The 15553-nt window shown below is 43.1% G+C and overlaps 1 protein-coding gene across 1 annotated transcript in view; it reads right to left on the reverse strand.

The window, feature by feature from the left end:
* Positions 1-6: 6 nt before the first annotated feature.
* lrp2a (low density lipoprotein receptor-related protein 2a) overlaps positions 7-15553 on the reverse strand; it is a 45422-nt gene continuing 29875 nt past the window's right edge. Inside the window, exons 51-81 of the mRNA XM_069702523.1 lie at positions 15200-15401; positions 14808-15103; positions 13747-14413; positions 12901-13071; positions 12594-12817; positions 12296-12473; positions 11386-11582; positions 11009-11254; positions 10629-10757; positions 8582-8701; positions 7752-7868; positions 7209-7325; positions 6880-7017; positions 6558-6680; positions 6287-6415; positions 5999-6127; positions 5772-5903; positions 5521-5664; positions 5254-5419; positions 5031-5159; positions 4716-4939; positions 4411-4590; positions 3783-3902; positions 3509-3599; positions 3270-3337; positions 2737-2854; positions 2518-2638; positions 2160-2267; positions 1334-1453; positions 1195-1263; positions 7-1105 (exon numbers count right to left, since the gene is read on the reverse strand). Of these exons, the coding sequence (XP_069558624.1) occupies positions 935-1105; positions 1195-1263; positions 1334-1453; positions 2160-2267; positions 2518-2638; positions 2737-2854; positions 3270-3337; positions 3509-3599; positions 3783-3902; positions 4411-4590; positions 4716-4939; positions 5031-5159; positions 5254-5419; positions 5521-5664; positions 5772-5903; positions 5999-6127; positions 6287-6415; positions 6558-6680; positions 6880-7017; positions 7209-7325; positions 7752-7868; positions 8582-8701; positions 10629-10757; positions 11009-11254; positions 11386-11582; positions 12296-12473; positions 12594-12817; positions 12901-13071; positions 13747-14413; positions 14808-15103; positions 15200-15401 (5144 nt within the window). The 3' untranslated portion in view covers positions 7-934. The remainder of the gene's footprint in view (positions 1106-1194; positions 1264-1333; positions 1454-2159; positions 2268-2517; positions 2639-2736; positions 2855-3269; positions 3338-3508; positions 3600-3782; positions 3903-4410; positions 4591-4715; positions 4940-5030; positions 5160-5253; positions 5420-5520; positions 5665-5771; positions 5904-5998; positions 6128-6286; positions 6416-6557; positions 6681-6879; positions 7018-7208; positions 7326-7751; positions 7869-8581; positions 8702-10628; positions 10758-11008; positions 11255-11385; positions 11583-12295; positions 12474-12593; positions 12818-12900; positions 13072-13746; positions 14414-14807; positions 15104-15199; positions 15402-15553) is intronic.

The following is a 15553-nucleotide window of genomic DNA, read 5'->3' on the forward strand; positions in this document are numbered from 1 at the left end:
TTAGAAAATAGGAAATTTATTCATTCATGTCTCAGCAGCGGCAATTTAATCCATACGGGCGTGTTCTGGGTGATCACAGACCGTTTTTATTTGACCTCATTATGATACAAAATCAATCAATCTGTAAAGTATTTATTTATTCGGTTTATAAAATGTCTACATCTGCATCCTCAGTTCATGTGTCGCTCTTCAAGATGATCAACCACATAACAGTTCAAGTACTGTTCCAAACTATTTTGACCATTATTGGTTTCGATATTATTACTGAAAAAACCCCAACTTTCATGTTGATTTAAATTCATAAAGTCAGGGAACATACGGTAGCAGTGTGTCTGATTATGTACAATAAGTATGCTTAGCACACATATTGTAGCTCGTATCTGTTCATACTGGGGCACATATCAAATCCAATTTCTTTTGTCCTGCTTTAATTTGTCAGCCCTGAAATGAGGTATATAAACATGAAAGATGAAGTAAAAACATCTTCAGCTTTGTTCAGTGGCAAAAAAAAAAAAATCATTACCATCACATTTGTCTAATAACCTTTGATCATATAAGTACTGTACATTCAGAATGATGCAGCTCACCTTTTATGTGTTATATAGTGTTTATGTTGAACTATTTAGGATCTATTTCAGAGATATTTCTGACAAAATCTTACTGTTCAAATTTACAAATATACAACATATTTATTAACATTTCTATCAGCAGCTTCAGTGCAAAGATATACATATTGTACATCAGAATAAAGAAAACAAACATGAACACAAGAATTGGCATAAGAAATGTCAGAAGGCATACAGCGTCACAGAGGACCTTTTTTCTTCATTCTCCGTCCTAAAACAATTAGAGTTTTGTACACAGGCTGCATAAAAAAATAAATTCTGTGCAAAGTGTGTTTCTGTTTTTTCGATTCCCGTTGGTGAGAGAGGGGTTATACGTCGCTGTCCTCTTTAACGAGGGTGGCTGTGTCTTTGAAAGTGTCCTCGGTTGGTGAGAAGGTGCTGGGACGATCCCTCTTCTGAGGTTTGACGGGCGGGCCAAACGGAGAGGGCTCGAGGGCCGGAGAGACCCCGCTGCTTCCTGCAGGCTTTCCATCCTTCATCTGTAAGACAACAGTAATGGTAAAAAGTCACAAGTTACAATTCAACTTCCTGTTTTGTAATCGATGTCTGTAAAAGGATCCGACCTTACCTCTGAATAGGAAGGGTTTTCAAATGTGCTTGGCTTTAATTTTCGTTTGAATAAGCTCCACTTTGACTCCTGCAAACAAACCCAACCCGTGAGGTTATGTGCAGGAGATGCATATGGACACAGCGTGTGAGACATTCACCTGGGCAGGTTTGGTGCTGACAGAAGATGTCGTGTTCACGATGGCTGCACTCGGATCTCCGCGGTACGCCGGGTTCACGAAGTTGTTCTCCAGCTGCTCACCGCTCACGTTAACAGTCACCTGTTGAAGCGAAGATGCAGAGTGTCCTTTTAGTTATGAGTGCAGCCTGAGCTCGATTTATCATTCTGAAAGGTTAAAAAAAATATCGAGGCACTCATCAGAATACTTTTCAGAGTAACAATCGTCTGTAAGACAAGCTGAAGACATACCCACATCACGCTTTCATTCAACATCAATGATATTTTGATCATAAATGGTCTTGAGGATCTGAGACAGCAGTGCAGGCTTATTTCTTTGTCCCTTTTTTTATATAAATTATTTTCTCGCTTACTGCTCAACTGGCACATTGATCTCTGGAGCCTGGAAACACCCTCAGTATGATAAAAAAAAAGTCCTAACTTCAAAAAAATCCATAATGGAGTTGGTCCGGGCAAAATTTCACAAATAGTTTTTTTTAATAGATGTCTCCTGCTCACAGACAGTTTAATCTCTTTAGGAAAAGTAAATGCAGTTATGTGATTCAAATTCAATTTTAAAAAAATGAAATGAATTTTGTTGTTTATTGTTCTTTTTTTTCATGTACTTGGAATGAGGTTATTCATTAAAGTGAAATGACTTCCTGCTGGACTTCCTGTTGTGCAGCATGTGGTGAGCAGGATTGATTTGTTTCGATTGAAGACATGGAGATCAGCTACTAGAAGTAGTTTATTGAGTTTTAAATGACACAACATGAAAACAAATCCTTAATTCTTTCATTGATGAATACCTGTGTGGCATGAATAACAGCAGGATCCCCGGACGCAGGAGCAGTGGCATACAGCGGGTTCTCAAACATGATCGGCGGCCTGCCAGCTTCGACGGCAAAACTTTCATCCTATAGGGACATTATATTAGTGACACTGTGTTCACATTTATCGCTGACCGACAAAAGACAACCCACTGATCCTTTAACCAGTAGTTTCTTAAATTCTGCTCATGCAAGCAGTTCTGGGGGGGAAATAAAAAGAGGAACATGTGAATAAATAGACACTCGTTTTTTAGAAAGTCAGTCACAAATGCTGATGGTGCACTTTCAATGTTTGGAAATGAAATGATTAACTGGTAAGATGTTCATCCGAACTCACCATCTGCATGGCCGTGTCAATGAATGACACTCCGCCGTGTGACGGTCCGAGATCCACGTTATCACCTGAGCGAAACGTCACCCCGTTCCCAGTGTCAGCGGACTTCACCAGGCTGCTGAGGCTGGACACAAACCCAACATCAAAACTAAATGTGCTACTGAGAGCTTCGGTTCAGTTATTAATGAATCAAAAGATGGTTTGAGTAGAGGTGACAGATACCTGGGCAGTTTGGGCATGGAGGGGATGAATGACCCTGTTCGTTTGTAGTTGACGAAAACCCCGACAGCCAGAGCTCCAGTTATCAGGATGATGATGACGGCCAGAAGAACGGCCACAGCTAAAGACAACGTGCTGAATGTTTAGTTGTGTGGAACATTTGCAGTAAAGTGTAGATCATTAACACCACTAATAGTATTTTGCTGACAAGTCCATTCGTGTTGGTGGTTTTTGGATGACCCATTAATTTGATGAAGTCAAACCTTGTTGCATTTCTTGGCTTTTTATTAACATAAGGTGTGATGTTGGCCACTCAGCATTTGCTTAGCCAGACTGTTTTTAAGATGTCTTTTTGGCCTGAACTGCAGGAGGCGTCCTGTTTGGCTTCTATCTGCCTCAGCAAAAACAATAAAGCAGTATGAAGGACTCCCACATGTTTTTGAGAAAGACAAATAATACCTGACTAATGAACAGACATGCAACGTAGTAAGAAATAAGAACAAACAAAAGGTTAGATAATGGGTAAATTACTGTACCTGTTCCTGCTGGAGCTCCCCTCGACTTCCCGATCTCACAGTAGCTGCCCATATAGCCGTACAGACATCTACACAAACATAATGATGACACACAATAACAAGTCTTTACCATTAACATGCTAAAACAGCATTTCCAAGTGTGTTTGAAAGCGAGTGGATAACAAACATATCAGGTCTTACTGACAATGAATGATGGACAGTTTTTCTCGAGTAAATATGACACCTGTGACTAAACTCACTTGCACTTGGGCAGACCCCCTTCATCAGTGTAGCAGGTTCCACCATTCATGCATCTACATGCAAAGGGCATTACAACAGGAGCTTCAATGGCTGCAGGAGCAAAAGCCAGGCAGACAGAGAATGAGCGACAACAACAAAACGACACCACAGTCTCACAAAACCACACAAGAGCAGCCAGGCACACGTGTGGAGAACGGATTTATGAACGTAAAATCAGATGGCACATTAACAGTTAACAGTAAACGCACGTGCAGTCCGGCTGTTGTTGTTTACCTGCATCACATTCGGCGGAGTCGAACTCCACCGGCGAGGAGCCTTGCGGGCAGGCGCAGGTGTATCCGCCGGGCCGGAGGAGACACAGGTGACTGCACACGTTCTTACAGGGGTTGACCACTAAAGAGGACGCAGCAGAAATCACATGACTGTCAGCAAAAGAAAAGTTATCTCAGGAGATGCTGTGACGTGAACTCATAGCAAGTTTTGTGACACGTTACCACGTCAGCAAATTGATATTACAGCTCATCCAAAAATCATCTCGCTCAGCTCGATAAAAGATCTTCCCGGTACGCTGCTCCCTCAGACTGAAACCTTTTACAGTTACGTTTAAAATTGCAAAAATTCTATAGAAACTATGTGCTCTCTTTTCTAGCTGCTGATGTTTAGTAGTACTTTGCAATCTGGATGGGTCAGCCTCGTCAAGTTACTGTTTTACACTAATCTGATTTTGTGTGGTTTCGAACGGTTCATTTAAAGTGACATTTAGGTTGTTTCAATGATAAAACATTCTGCACTTTTACACAGATTGGCTCATGTGTAGGTGGATGAAAGGGACTATTCCTGACATATTGTTTTTGCTGATTAACCACACACCAACATCACATGAATCCCTGCGTGTTCTGACCTGACTGGTTGTGTCGGTGCTCCTGGTAAACACGGACTTGTGTCAGCCAGGGGTTGATGGTTAGAACTTTCACTTTATTTCCTCTCCCGAACTTGTTCGTCTTCCACACTTCACCTTTCTGTTTGGTCGTCCAGTAGACGTGTCCCTCAAAGATATCCAGACTGTAGGGATGTTCAATGTCTGGAACAAAGTGGAAAACACCAACGCACATGTTACTGTTTGATCACATTCACTTTGATGTGATTCAAATACTGAATGTGAGTCTGTCTATGAAACATCTGTCTGCAGACTGTCAGCGCTCTGACCTCCTGATATGATGATCTTCCTGTCTGTGCCATCAGGCTTCATGGACTCAATGATGTTTTCTTTGGAGTCACACCAGTAGATCCTGTCTCCGTTCAGATAGTCCAGAGCCAACCCAGTAGGCCAGCCCAGGTCCTCCTCCTTCACCAGCACCTCTCTGTGCTGACCGTCCATCCATGCGGACTCTATTCTGGGTTTCCTGCCCCAGTCTGTCCAGTACATCATGCTGCACAGAAACAGTCACGGAAAAGACTCAATTATTCTTCCGAGCTTTTTCAACATATGTCCTCTCAAACAAAAGCTACACAACCTCATACCCCAGTGATGGATTCACAACGATAGCAGCAGGCTGGTCGAGGTCAGTGTGGATCAACCACTTCCTGTACCGCCCATCCAGTTTGGCCACTTCGATTCGATTGGTCCCTGAATCTGTCCAGTAAATGTGCCTGTGAATAGTGATTTAAAAACACTGAGTAAATGTGAGCAAGATTTTCAGCAACTCTACAGCACATCGGTAAATTCCTAATCCTGGTGAATTACCTGCCAACCCAGTCCACAGCAATGCCATCGGGATTAGCGATGTACCGCAGGTTCAGATCCACTTCTTTTACCGGGTTGTTTCCGCCATCGTTGAATGTGGTGATGTAAGCGCGTTTGATGGAGCCAAACTGAGACCCCCGACCCAGAACTGTCCAGTAGACAATACCTGCAGCACATCAGGGGAAATGTTATCCAACCTTGGAGATCTGGTTCGGTTTCTATTCCCTGTGACTGAGAACATGAAAAGCTCTACAGCAGTAGTCTTACTGAGGCCTTCGCCCTCTGGATCCCACAGGTAGTCCAAGGCTTGGATGTGCTCAGCGTTGTCCACATAGTCTGAGTATTGCTCGGAGGACAGGTTGAAACGACGGATGCGAACGTTGTCTGGTAAAAGCAGCACAGGTGGGCTTCCTAGACACAAATTGAAGTTTGTTAAATACTGTTAGCGCTTTAATGAGACATAAAAGGAAACCTTTGTAAAGGATTTTCTTTGACATGTGAATGCGAAGCTAACATACCTTGAGCGGCACACTCGGTCCCGTGAGGCTCCCCAAAAGAGAGAAAGCCTTTAGCACAGAAGCACTCGTAGCTGCCCTTTGTGTTCTTGCAGTCCTGAGGACACGTCCCGTACACATCACACTCGTTCACATCTGTCCCCCGAAAAAAGAAAGAAAGAAAGAAAACAGCATGATTTAAATGTAGAAACATGCTTCTGTGTCAGTGTTTTGATGGGCGAGCTGTTCACCTTCACAGGTGTGTCTTTCTGATGGGTTGGGTTTGTAACCGGGCCTGCAGGAGCAGAGGAAGCCTCCCTCCGTCAGGTCGGTACAGTTGTGTTCACAGAGGTTGGTGCTGCATGTGTGCCCGCCATTATCTACAACAAGTGGATGAAAAAAACATGCACTGAATCTTTAGCTAAAGAAGAACTTAAAAATCCTTTACTTCTGAATATGAAGTCATAATTACATTTGAATGGTATCTTGTCTCTATAATTAAACTGTATTGGAAACCAATTTTTGTTAACGTTACTTACGACAGCCGAGCTCATCTGACTGGTCTCCACAGTCATCATAATCATCACAGGCGTACTGCAGAGGGATGCACTTTCCGTTACTGCATTTGTACTCATCATCTGTACAGGGTCCATGTGTGGGGCTTTGACCTAGATGGTAAGAAGCATACGGACTCAAAAAGAGCTGGAGAGGTTTCTAGTTATGTTCAAATATTAAATATGAATTACTGTCATCAAGTCATCAACGACTGCAGCAGCTGCTTCTTATGTCTGTGACAAAAAGTGCACTCACAGTTTTGTTGTCTCTCATCAGATCCGTCGCCGCAGTCATCCACAGAGTTACACAGCTCGTGACTGTAGATGCAGCGATTGTTGTCACAGCGGAAACGGAAAGGAGCTTCACACTGGATGTCCACTGTGGAGCAACACAATCAGTGCATCTGAAGTAAACCACATTGAACAGATTTAAAAATGTAATTTAACAACCTATTGTACAGACATTGTACAAATAGTACATTAATATGCTGTCTGATGTGATTCTGGGTTTGAAATCTGGCACAAGATGTCCGAATCTTTGATTTCGTGCATTCTGGAGCGTAGATGTTACTTCTTACAGCAGAGGTGAAGCTCCTCGTCCGAGTTGTCTCCACAGTCGTTGTCTCCGTCACATTTCCAGTGAGGCTGGACACAAACGTGGTTCTTGCATTCAAACAGGAAGGGGGGGCAGTACGTGCCGTTGGGAAATCGGGTCGCTGAAAGTCAGAACCATTGTGTCAAACTAAATCTGTGACTGATGACCTGAAAACCAACAACTGAACTCACAATCATCAGTCCTAGTGACAACAAGACGAAGAGGAAAAGAACGAGAATCGTCGTACATGTGTTGCATTCAGTTACGATACCAAAGGCTGCACAAGGAAAACAACAGATGTGAAACACTCACGACATGACGTCTCATCGGTGTAGTCCAGACAGTCGGCGTTGCCGTCGCACATGAAACGTTCAGCGACACAGTGTCCACTGCTGCACTGGAAGTAACCAGGATGACAAGTCCGCAGCTCTGCAACAACCAAACCAGCACAAGTTATCGCCTGATTTAATATCAAAGAAACATGCAGATGCATTACTTCGTTGGCATGACAACAATTAAGATGCATTAAACAAACATGTAATGATAAGTTATCTTTATGATAAGTTATCATTACATGGGAAATACTCTTTTGTTTCATGTATGTCATCAGGAATTACGAGTGATAATAGGTGAGACTTGAGCTTCAACAACATTGATCTGTCCTGTACTCGGTTTATTGTAGAAAAATCTTTCATTTGTAGCAGACTGAATAAACGCTCTTTGAATAAAAGACCGTTGGTGGTCCTGTCTGTCTAAGCTTCAAAACTTCAAGTTTTATTGCTTCTTTGTTTAGTGCAGCCCTCCGTTACTCACAAACAGCCAGATCCCGAGCCAAAACAAAGAGCCTCCACTTACCACAGTCCCTTTCATCCGAGTTGTCCTCACAGTCGTTGTCATGGTCACAGACCCAACGGTCGGGAATGCAGCGCAGATTATCACAACGATACTCGCTCTCCGTGCATGCGCGTGGCGCTGGGAAAAACAGAAATTAAACAATGAGGAATCCAAGCAGATGCAGAACTTTATTTTTGTCATGAAAAGCTTATATTAGAGATACATGAATGTCAAAAGCTATTATGTGACATCTTTCTTCTTAGTTTCATCAGCTGTAATTGTACATCGAACGATCTGCATCACTGTCTTCCATATTATGACATTAAACACAACTTTGCACTGAACACAGCAGCATGTGCAGCTCCGACTGCACTGAGCTCATGAGTTCACTGGAGACAAACTCTCTTGGCATCAGTAAAGCAGCAACATGGGGAGCTGTGATTTAACATCACTGCCTCTTCTTTGAGAAGCTACATACTAGTTATTAGCTGGCATGTTCTCAGACATGTTTAAACTCTCCAGGGCAAGAGGTGACAGACTCCTTCACTCCCTCTCTCTGACACACAGAGGACAGCCTGTTTCTCCAGCAGCTGATAAGACTACCTCTCTCAGCACTCCACCGTCGGCAGAAGTGTCGAGCCGCTTACAAAACCTCCCAGCTGTCTGATAAAATGATGGCAACACTATTCTTTCCCATCAACACTCTTTTCTCATTTAGACAATCCACAGATCTGGAGCTACAGTAAAATCCCACAGTAAGCCTACTTAAAGAGACACTTAGCTGACATCAAAACAATGCAGCAAAACCCCACTGGATGATGTGTTTATCTGTGAATGTGAACTTCACTCACTGCAGCTGCGTTCATCGGAGTTGTCCCCACAGTCGTCATCTCCGTCACACCTCCATCTCAGTGGGATGCAGCGGTGGTTGTCACATTGGAAGTCTCCACCTGGATCACAGCTCAGTTCATCTGGGAGAAGAGCACGCACATTATTCCCAACTAAAGGAAGCTTTTGAGTGTTCTGTGACTTCTTCGGAGGCCTGAAGAACATTTATTTTCCATGAACGTTTTGCTTACTGAAAGAGCACCTGATGGATTATCGTTATGTGAAACAGAGTTAACACTGTCATTCTTTTTCTGGAGGTACACAAGGTTTGTAACGACTCTAAGATGTAAGTGCTGCAAGTGTGGAAAGACCACAACTCTGTTTGTTGCTTTTAGCAAATACATGATAGCGTGACCCAATCTTTAGGAGCATGATGCAAGAAAACCACTAATTAAATGCACAGTGTGATTCATTTGTGCAAGTTATATAATAATTAATTATAGAAAACAAAGTAAACAATGATTTACACATTTAAAAAATGTGGATACTGTGAAAAAAACAAAACAATGGGAGAAGCCAGAAACAAACCACTTAAGCTGCAGGCTTATGTTTTCAGTATTTTACTGGAATCTTTTTCAATTATATTTTGGGATCAACCAACACATAGATGCAGGTTTATTGGACCAAAACAATTAAAATTGCAATCTAATACAACAGTCCTGCAATATGTTCTACCAATATGAACAACTACATTTACACAAAAACGTGTGGAATATTTTAGTTTACAATCATCACAAATAAATGTGGTAAACCAAATATAAGAAAGCCATGTCAGTAAAACACAATACAGTTTTACAGCAGTACAAACTACAGCCATCAAGATGACCATAAAGTTCCTCTCTAGTTGAACAGTTTTATCAGAAACTGAACACTATGAGAAGTGAAGGATTCACTGCAGGACTGATGTATCAGACTGCACAGCTAACAGATTTATGTTGTCCATGACACTCATTGTTTAACTGTTTTACAAGCTCTCTTTCATTAGTTTGTCACCACAATGGCACAAACATATAGTGTAATAAACTTTAAATGACACATTGAAGATTATAAATCTTCTCACTGGTGAAACTGTTTCGTACAACTAGCAGAGATGAGAAAAGATGCACAACAACTGAGTGTCATGACAGGAAATTTAAAGGCATTTAAAGTAAAAAATAAAATGTCAATTTGAAATGAAAGACATCTTTCTTTTTAATTAAACTGCAAACATGGAGGGAGGAGAGCAGCCTGCCAAAGACAGATGGGTGACCTCTATCCATGCCATGTCTGCAGAGGATAAGACTGCAGGAGAGGAGAAGCACAGACGGGAGAGGAGTGGAGCAGAGCTGGTCTGAGCCGTCTCTACCACACAGCGCTGGGGGTCAAAGATAGCGGTGTTAGCCAGTCCTGGCCTCCGAGCCCTCCACCTGGCCCATCTGCTGCATTCTTACAGGAAGATTAGCACAGATCTCCCCTCCTGCGCAGGCATGGCACTAATGGAGTGAGGCTCTCCGATAAGAGATGGGAGGGCGAGGCGAGTGTGTTTGGACCGCAGCAAGTACAAAGAGACTTGCATGAACCCTGCCCCCACGCAAGGACAGAGCAACAACACACACACACACACACACACACACACACACATGCACACATATATGTAGACTCATACCAATGGACAGCTCATAAATCTGGTGTGCTCTCAGGGAGCGGTAAATGGTGGGGGAGGGTGAGTGGTGAGATGCTCTCCATCAGCACCTCCCACTACCACACTGTGTAATGTTCCACAGGAGGCTGAGGTGTCGGCTAATTGCCCTTCACTCACCGCATGAGCAAATGTCTTCTTTCCATCTTGTAATTTTCGAATTTCCTCAAGAATAATATTACCATCAATGAACAAACACCAAATGTAGAGCTGGAAAGCTTCAACATGAGGTCTGAAAGAGTGATAAATCCTGCTCATAAACAATCTTCAAATCACTGCCACCATTTAACGGGTCCTCAGTTGTGTTTGAAGGAAGGTTGCTGAAGACTCACCACAGCCCTGCTCATCGCTGTTGTCTCTGCAGTCGTTGTGGCCGTTGCAAACAGACCACAATGGCACACAGCGGTAGTTGGTCTTGCAGTCAAACTGTGTGTGGTTGTCACATCGATAGGCTGGTCCCACTGTGGGGAAATTACCAAGAGCGTCAATTCACAAACATGACAGGCATGATAAGGCATTTGTAAATATCAAAATCTATAGATAGTTAGACTTTAAACTTTGTGTCAAATCTGTAGTTGCAGTTTATTTAAGGTGCATCTTCATCTGAGCCAAAGATTTGACACTACTTTGACTACTACGCACATTAGTTCTTATATGATTAAAATGAGGAGGCACAACTAGGGTACTAAGAAGGAAACTGTAAGCTACTTACTGCACTCCTCTAATGGTTCATCAGAATTGTCACCACAATCATCATCAACGTCACATTTCCAGTTCTGCGGGATGCAGCGTCCGTTGCGGCACTTGAATTGTCCAGGACGACAGGTCCTGGTGGAGCAGTGGGCAGCGTCCTCATCAGACTGATCACCGCAGTCATCCTCACCGTCGCACTGCCACGACTCAGGGATGCACCGCTTATTCGCACACTGCCACTGGTGGCTTTCACACTGGTGTGTAGCTGGAAGGAAAACAAGTCGCTTAGTGGAAAGAAATATGTTTTAACAACCGTGTGGTCATGAGAAATTTAGAAATGTGAACATAGAGACAAACTTAAAATAAGTGGCGTCTCTAACAGAGGATGAAACCCACCACACAGCACAGCGTCTTCATCTGAGCCATCATGACAGTCCTGGTTGCTGTTACACAGGAAGTGCGGACTGGTACAGTTTCCATCATTGCACTGAAACTGGCCGAGCCTGCAGTGGCGCGTCGGGCAGGTGAGGGGCTCGTCTGAGCCGTCTCTGCAGTCCCTCTGACCATCGCATTTCCACCAGATGGGTATACAGCTGTTGAAGCAGCGGTAGGGCAAGTTTTACATTATGTAATAAACACATGTTGATCTATGTAGTGCAGAGCATGTCAAATAACACAAAACTCCCTCTAACCGTTCAAACTTCTTAACAACTCCCACTTTCAGAAAGGCTGAGAAAATATACGGTGGTTTAAAAGTTAAACGCAGCATGAGTAGGATTTACCACCTCCTAATCATTACTATGTACATTTGGAAATACACGTGTACTCATATCAATATATAAAATCTTTACCAGCCTCTGTTGGCCTTATCACTGCACTGTGAGGTCACATTTTATGCAACCCAAAACTGATTTTGTGAAAAATATAAATGAACATCCTTTACATTTAAGCCTTTACGAAATGGGTTGACACGATACTGATAAAACCTGTAACTGCCAGATAAATCTCCCTGTTATTTCAAAGTATCTGGAGTTTTCACATCTGTTGAGACATTCCCACACCGTCAAAATGAATGCAACCACAGCAAAATACGTTTTACAGTACACACATTCTTGAAATGGCAGACGGATGGCTAGATGGATGAAGAAAGTCTTACTGCTTAGTAAGGGGAAAAAGAAAATTGCATGAAGTAATGTCAAGGATTTAAGTAGCAGGGCCTCATCCTAAATGTTGTCTGTTGGTTAATGGCAGTTCCTCTAAACCACATAAAAAGATCATAAAGGATGTGAAAGGAATCTTGACTAACCGTTCATTGTTTGCACATCTGTACTGGGTGCTGGTGCACATGGGAAGGCATCGGCTCACACCTCCTATTTGAACAGTCAGGAAATGGTCGGGGCACTCACAGGTGTGTTCTCGCCCCCCGTGACGGATCAAACACAGGTGAGAGCAGCCTCCATTGTTCACAGCACAGGGGTTGTTTCCTGTCAGAGGAAGAGCCACAGCCGGTCAAACAGTATCAGTTCACCACAGGTGAGAAAATACAGACCAGGTGTTGTTCATCAAAGGGAAGTACCTGCACTTCTATTACAATTGTAACTCACCAATAGGCTGTCTGTAAGGATGACACACGTGGATGTCAAACGGTCTGTGTGTGGTGTTAACTAGGGTTTGACGACCTGATCCATCGTATTTGTTGCCTTTCTCCACCGTGCGCATGTTCCAGTCAGTCCAATAAACCGTGTCCTCAAACACAGTCAGTGCAAATGGGTGTGGCAAATCTCCATCATACACTGTGTGTCTGTGCTGACCATCCAAGTCAGAGTACCTGACGGAAGAAAAAACAAAGTCAGAGGGTCTCCTGCAGTCTCGTTTTACCGCAAGACTCAGTCCACTTTCTGATGCACTTACTCGATGTAATTGAGATGAGCATCGGACCAGTAGAGTTTGTCATTGGTGTAGTCGATCGTGATCCCGTTGGGCCACTCGATCTTCGTGGTGATGATGGCTGCTTTGTTGGTTCCATCCATTCCAACACGACCTATAAAGGCTTTATCTCCCCAGTCGGTCCAGTACACAAATCTGACGGAGAAAAGAAAACTACTTCAGAATACTTCTCTACATACACCTGAAAGAAAGAGAGTTCACACAACAAACAAACTGTTCAGCCATTCTCATTCAATATGACTTGAGTCACAGAGATATTCATTTTTTTCAAGGAAATATTTGCCTTATTAAATTTTTAAATATATTTTTTTTAAAGAATCCCCAATGGTTTGTTATTTCAAAGCTGTGCCAAGTGTATTTTAGAAGCCAGATACTTCACAATTAAAAAGTTAATGATAATTAATGATGTTTATTTTTTACATTTTCTGAGTGTCGTTTTGATGTTTGCAAAACAAATCACTTGACTTGAGTACTACCTGTGATTTAACACTTCTAGGAAATAATTAACTTGGCGTTAATTATAGGGTAAATATGAAAAGTATTATGTTTAATTGGTTCTTTTTTAATCAATGAATTCCAGCTAATTGCTAGTATGACCTAGAAAGTCTTTTAGTCAGGTCAGTTAAACATGTAAACAAGGATAGGATTTTATATATAAACAAAGCTTCCAATAATGAGTGAATGAAATTTGACATAATCAATATGTTGTGATTAGCCAATACACATTATAACACCAGCAAAGTCGAAGCCAAATAAGTTTGGCAATGCCAACATAATGATTGGTCTCTAATGTACGACTTCATTCCTCACCCATGTTTGGGATGCAACACGATGCCTCTAGGGTTTTCAAAGCAGTAGGTGTTATTAGCATCGACGCAGTGTTCAGCCAGTTTCCTGACAAAGCGGCCGTCCAGTTCAGACACTTTGAGACAATCCAAGAAGCTGTCCACCCAGTACAGTTTCCTGGCTATCCAGTCCACCGCAAGGCCCTCGCCGTGCAGAACTCCATTGACCACCACCTCTCTGCTGCTGCCGTTAAAAGACATTCTCTCTATCACTCTGCGGCTCACATCGATCCAATAGAGACGCTTGTCGACGCGATCAAAGTCCAAGGCGACCACGCTGGTCAGGTCCTGCAGGATGAGAGAGTAGTCGTGCCCGTCTGTCGACAGGTTCCTCAGGTAGTAGCGGTTGCTGAAGATGAGGTAAGGTGCGATGTTGCTGTTCTGACGGCAGCTGTGCCCGTCCGGCTCTCGCAGGAATCCCGGAGCACACTTGCACATGTAGGAGCCGACGGTGTTTTCACAGACCTGACTGCACACGATCGGTGTCTCTGCACACTCGTTGACATCGTCGCATGTTTTACTGTCAGACATGAGGCGGTAGCCGGGACGACAGGTGCAGATGAAGCTGGTAGGTGTGTCGGTGCAATTGTGATCACAGTGGTGAATGGACGGGTCTGTGCACTCATTGATTCCTACAGTGAGACAAGAAATAGAGACAACAGGTTCTTAAATTCATAATTAAAGACAACTTGAACTTAACTTCTCAGACCAACTCATTCATAGAGAAACACAGCCAAATGATAAGCTGTATTATCTGTGTTCTTGTATATGTGTTTATAATCAATATCTATATATGTATAAAGCAACATATCTTATGGTCATTTGATATTGTATAACTGCAGATTATTTGCCAATCGAGAATAGTAGTGAGGAAAGAACAAAAGTCTCGTACTTTGGTTGTCGTCCAAATTGTCATCCAACAATTTCTGCTGTCTTTCCTCACATCACTTCCAGCTCTTTCCAACTGCAGACAAACTCTCTAACCACTGATTTCTTGAAGTATTGCTCAAATCTGTTCACACTCACCACATCCTTTCTCGTCGCTGTTGTCGGAGCAGTCGTCGTTGCGGTCGCACACCTGGCTGAGGGGGATACAGTGTCCGTTGTCACACCTGAACTCTCCAGGCGGGCAGGTGGGAGCCGGCGTGTGGCACATGTGCTCCAGCTCATCAGACTGGTCCGCACAGTCATTGTCGCCATCGCAGACAAAGTCGCGGGACACACAGCGGCCGTTCTGGCAGGTGAACTGGTGTTGTTGGCACGGCTGGTACGTGCAGCCCTGCTCATCACTGCTGTCTCCGCAGTCATTACGACGATCACACCTGGTTTTACAAGACCAAAGAAAATCAACTCAAATTTCCAGACAGACTCATTATAGATTTCATTTGTGAAATTTTGTAAAGGAGTTTCTCTCTAACCTGTAGGAACTGCGTATGCAGAGTCCATTGCTGCAAGTGAACTCATTGACGCCACAGGATCTGCGTGTGCAGTTTTGACGCTCATCCAAAGCATCTGCACAGTCTGCGTCTCCGTCACACACCCAGTCGCGTGGAATACATTTCCGCTGAGGTGGTTGGTTGTTCACACAAGTGAACTCTGTACTGGAACATGTGCGATTGGCTGGAAAAACAAAACAAAAGAAGGCAGAGGGATTTAAAAGAATTTAAATAATGATGGAGATGACCCAACATAACCCTTCAAATTGTGGTAATCCAAACATTCCAAACTGTATTTCAGACCATTTTATCCATCTAATGTGATTGACTCGCATT

Source organism: Brachyistius frenatus, unplaced genomic scaffold (genome assembly GCF_029030835.1).
Source record: "Brachyistius frenatus isolate BFR_SWC_R1_liver_20210118 unplaced genomic scaffold, ASM2903083v1 Contig_42, whole genome shotgun sequence".
Lineage (NCBI taxonomy): Eukaryota > Metazoa > Chordata > Actinopteri > Embiotocidae > Brachyistius > Brachyistius frenatus.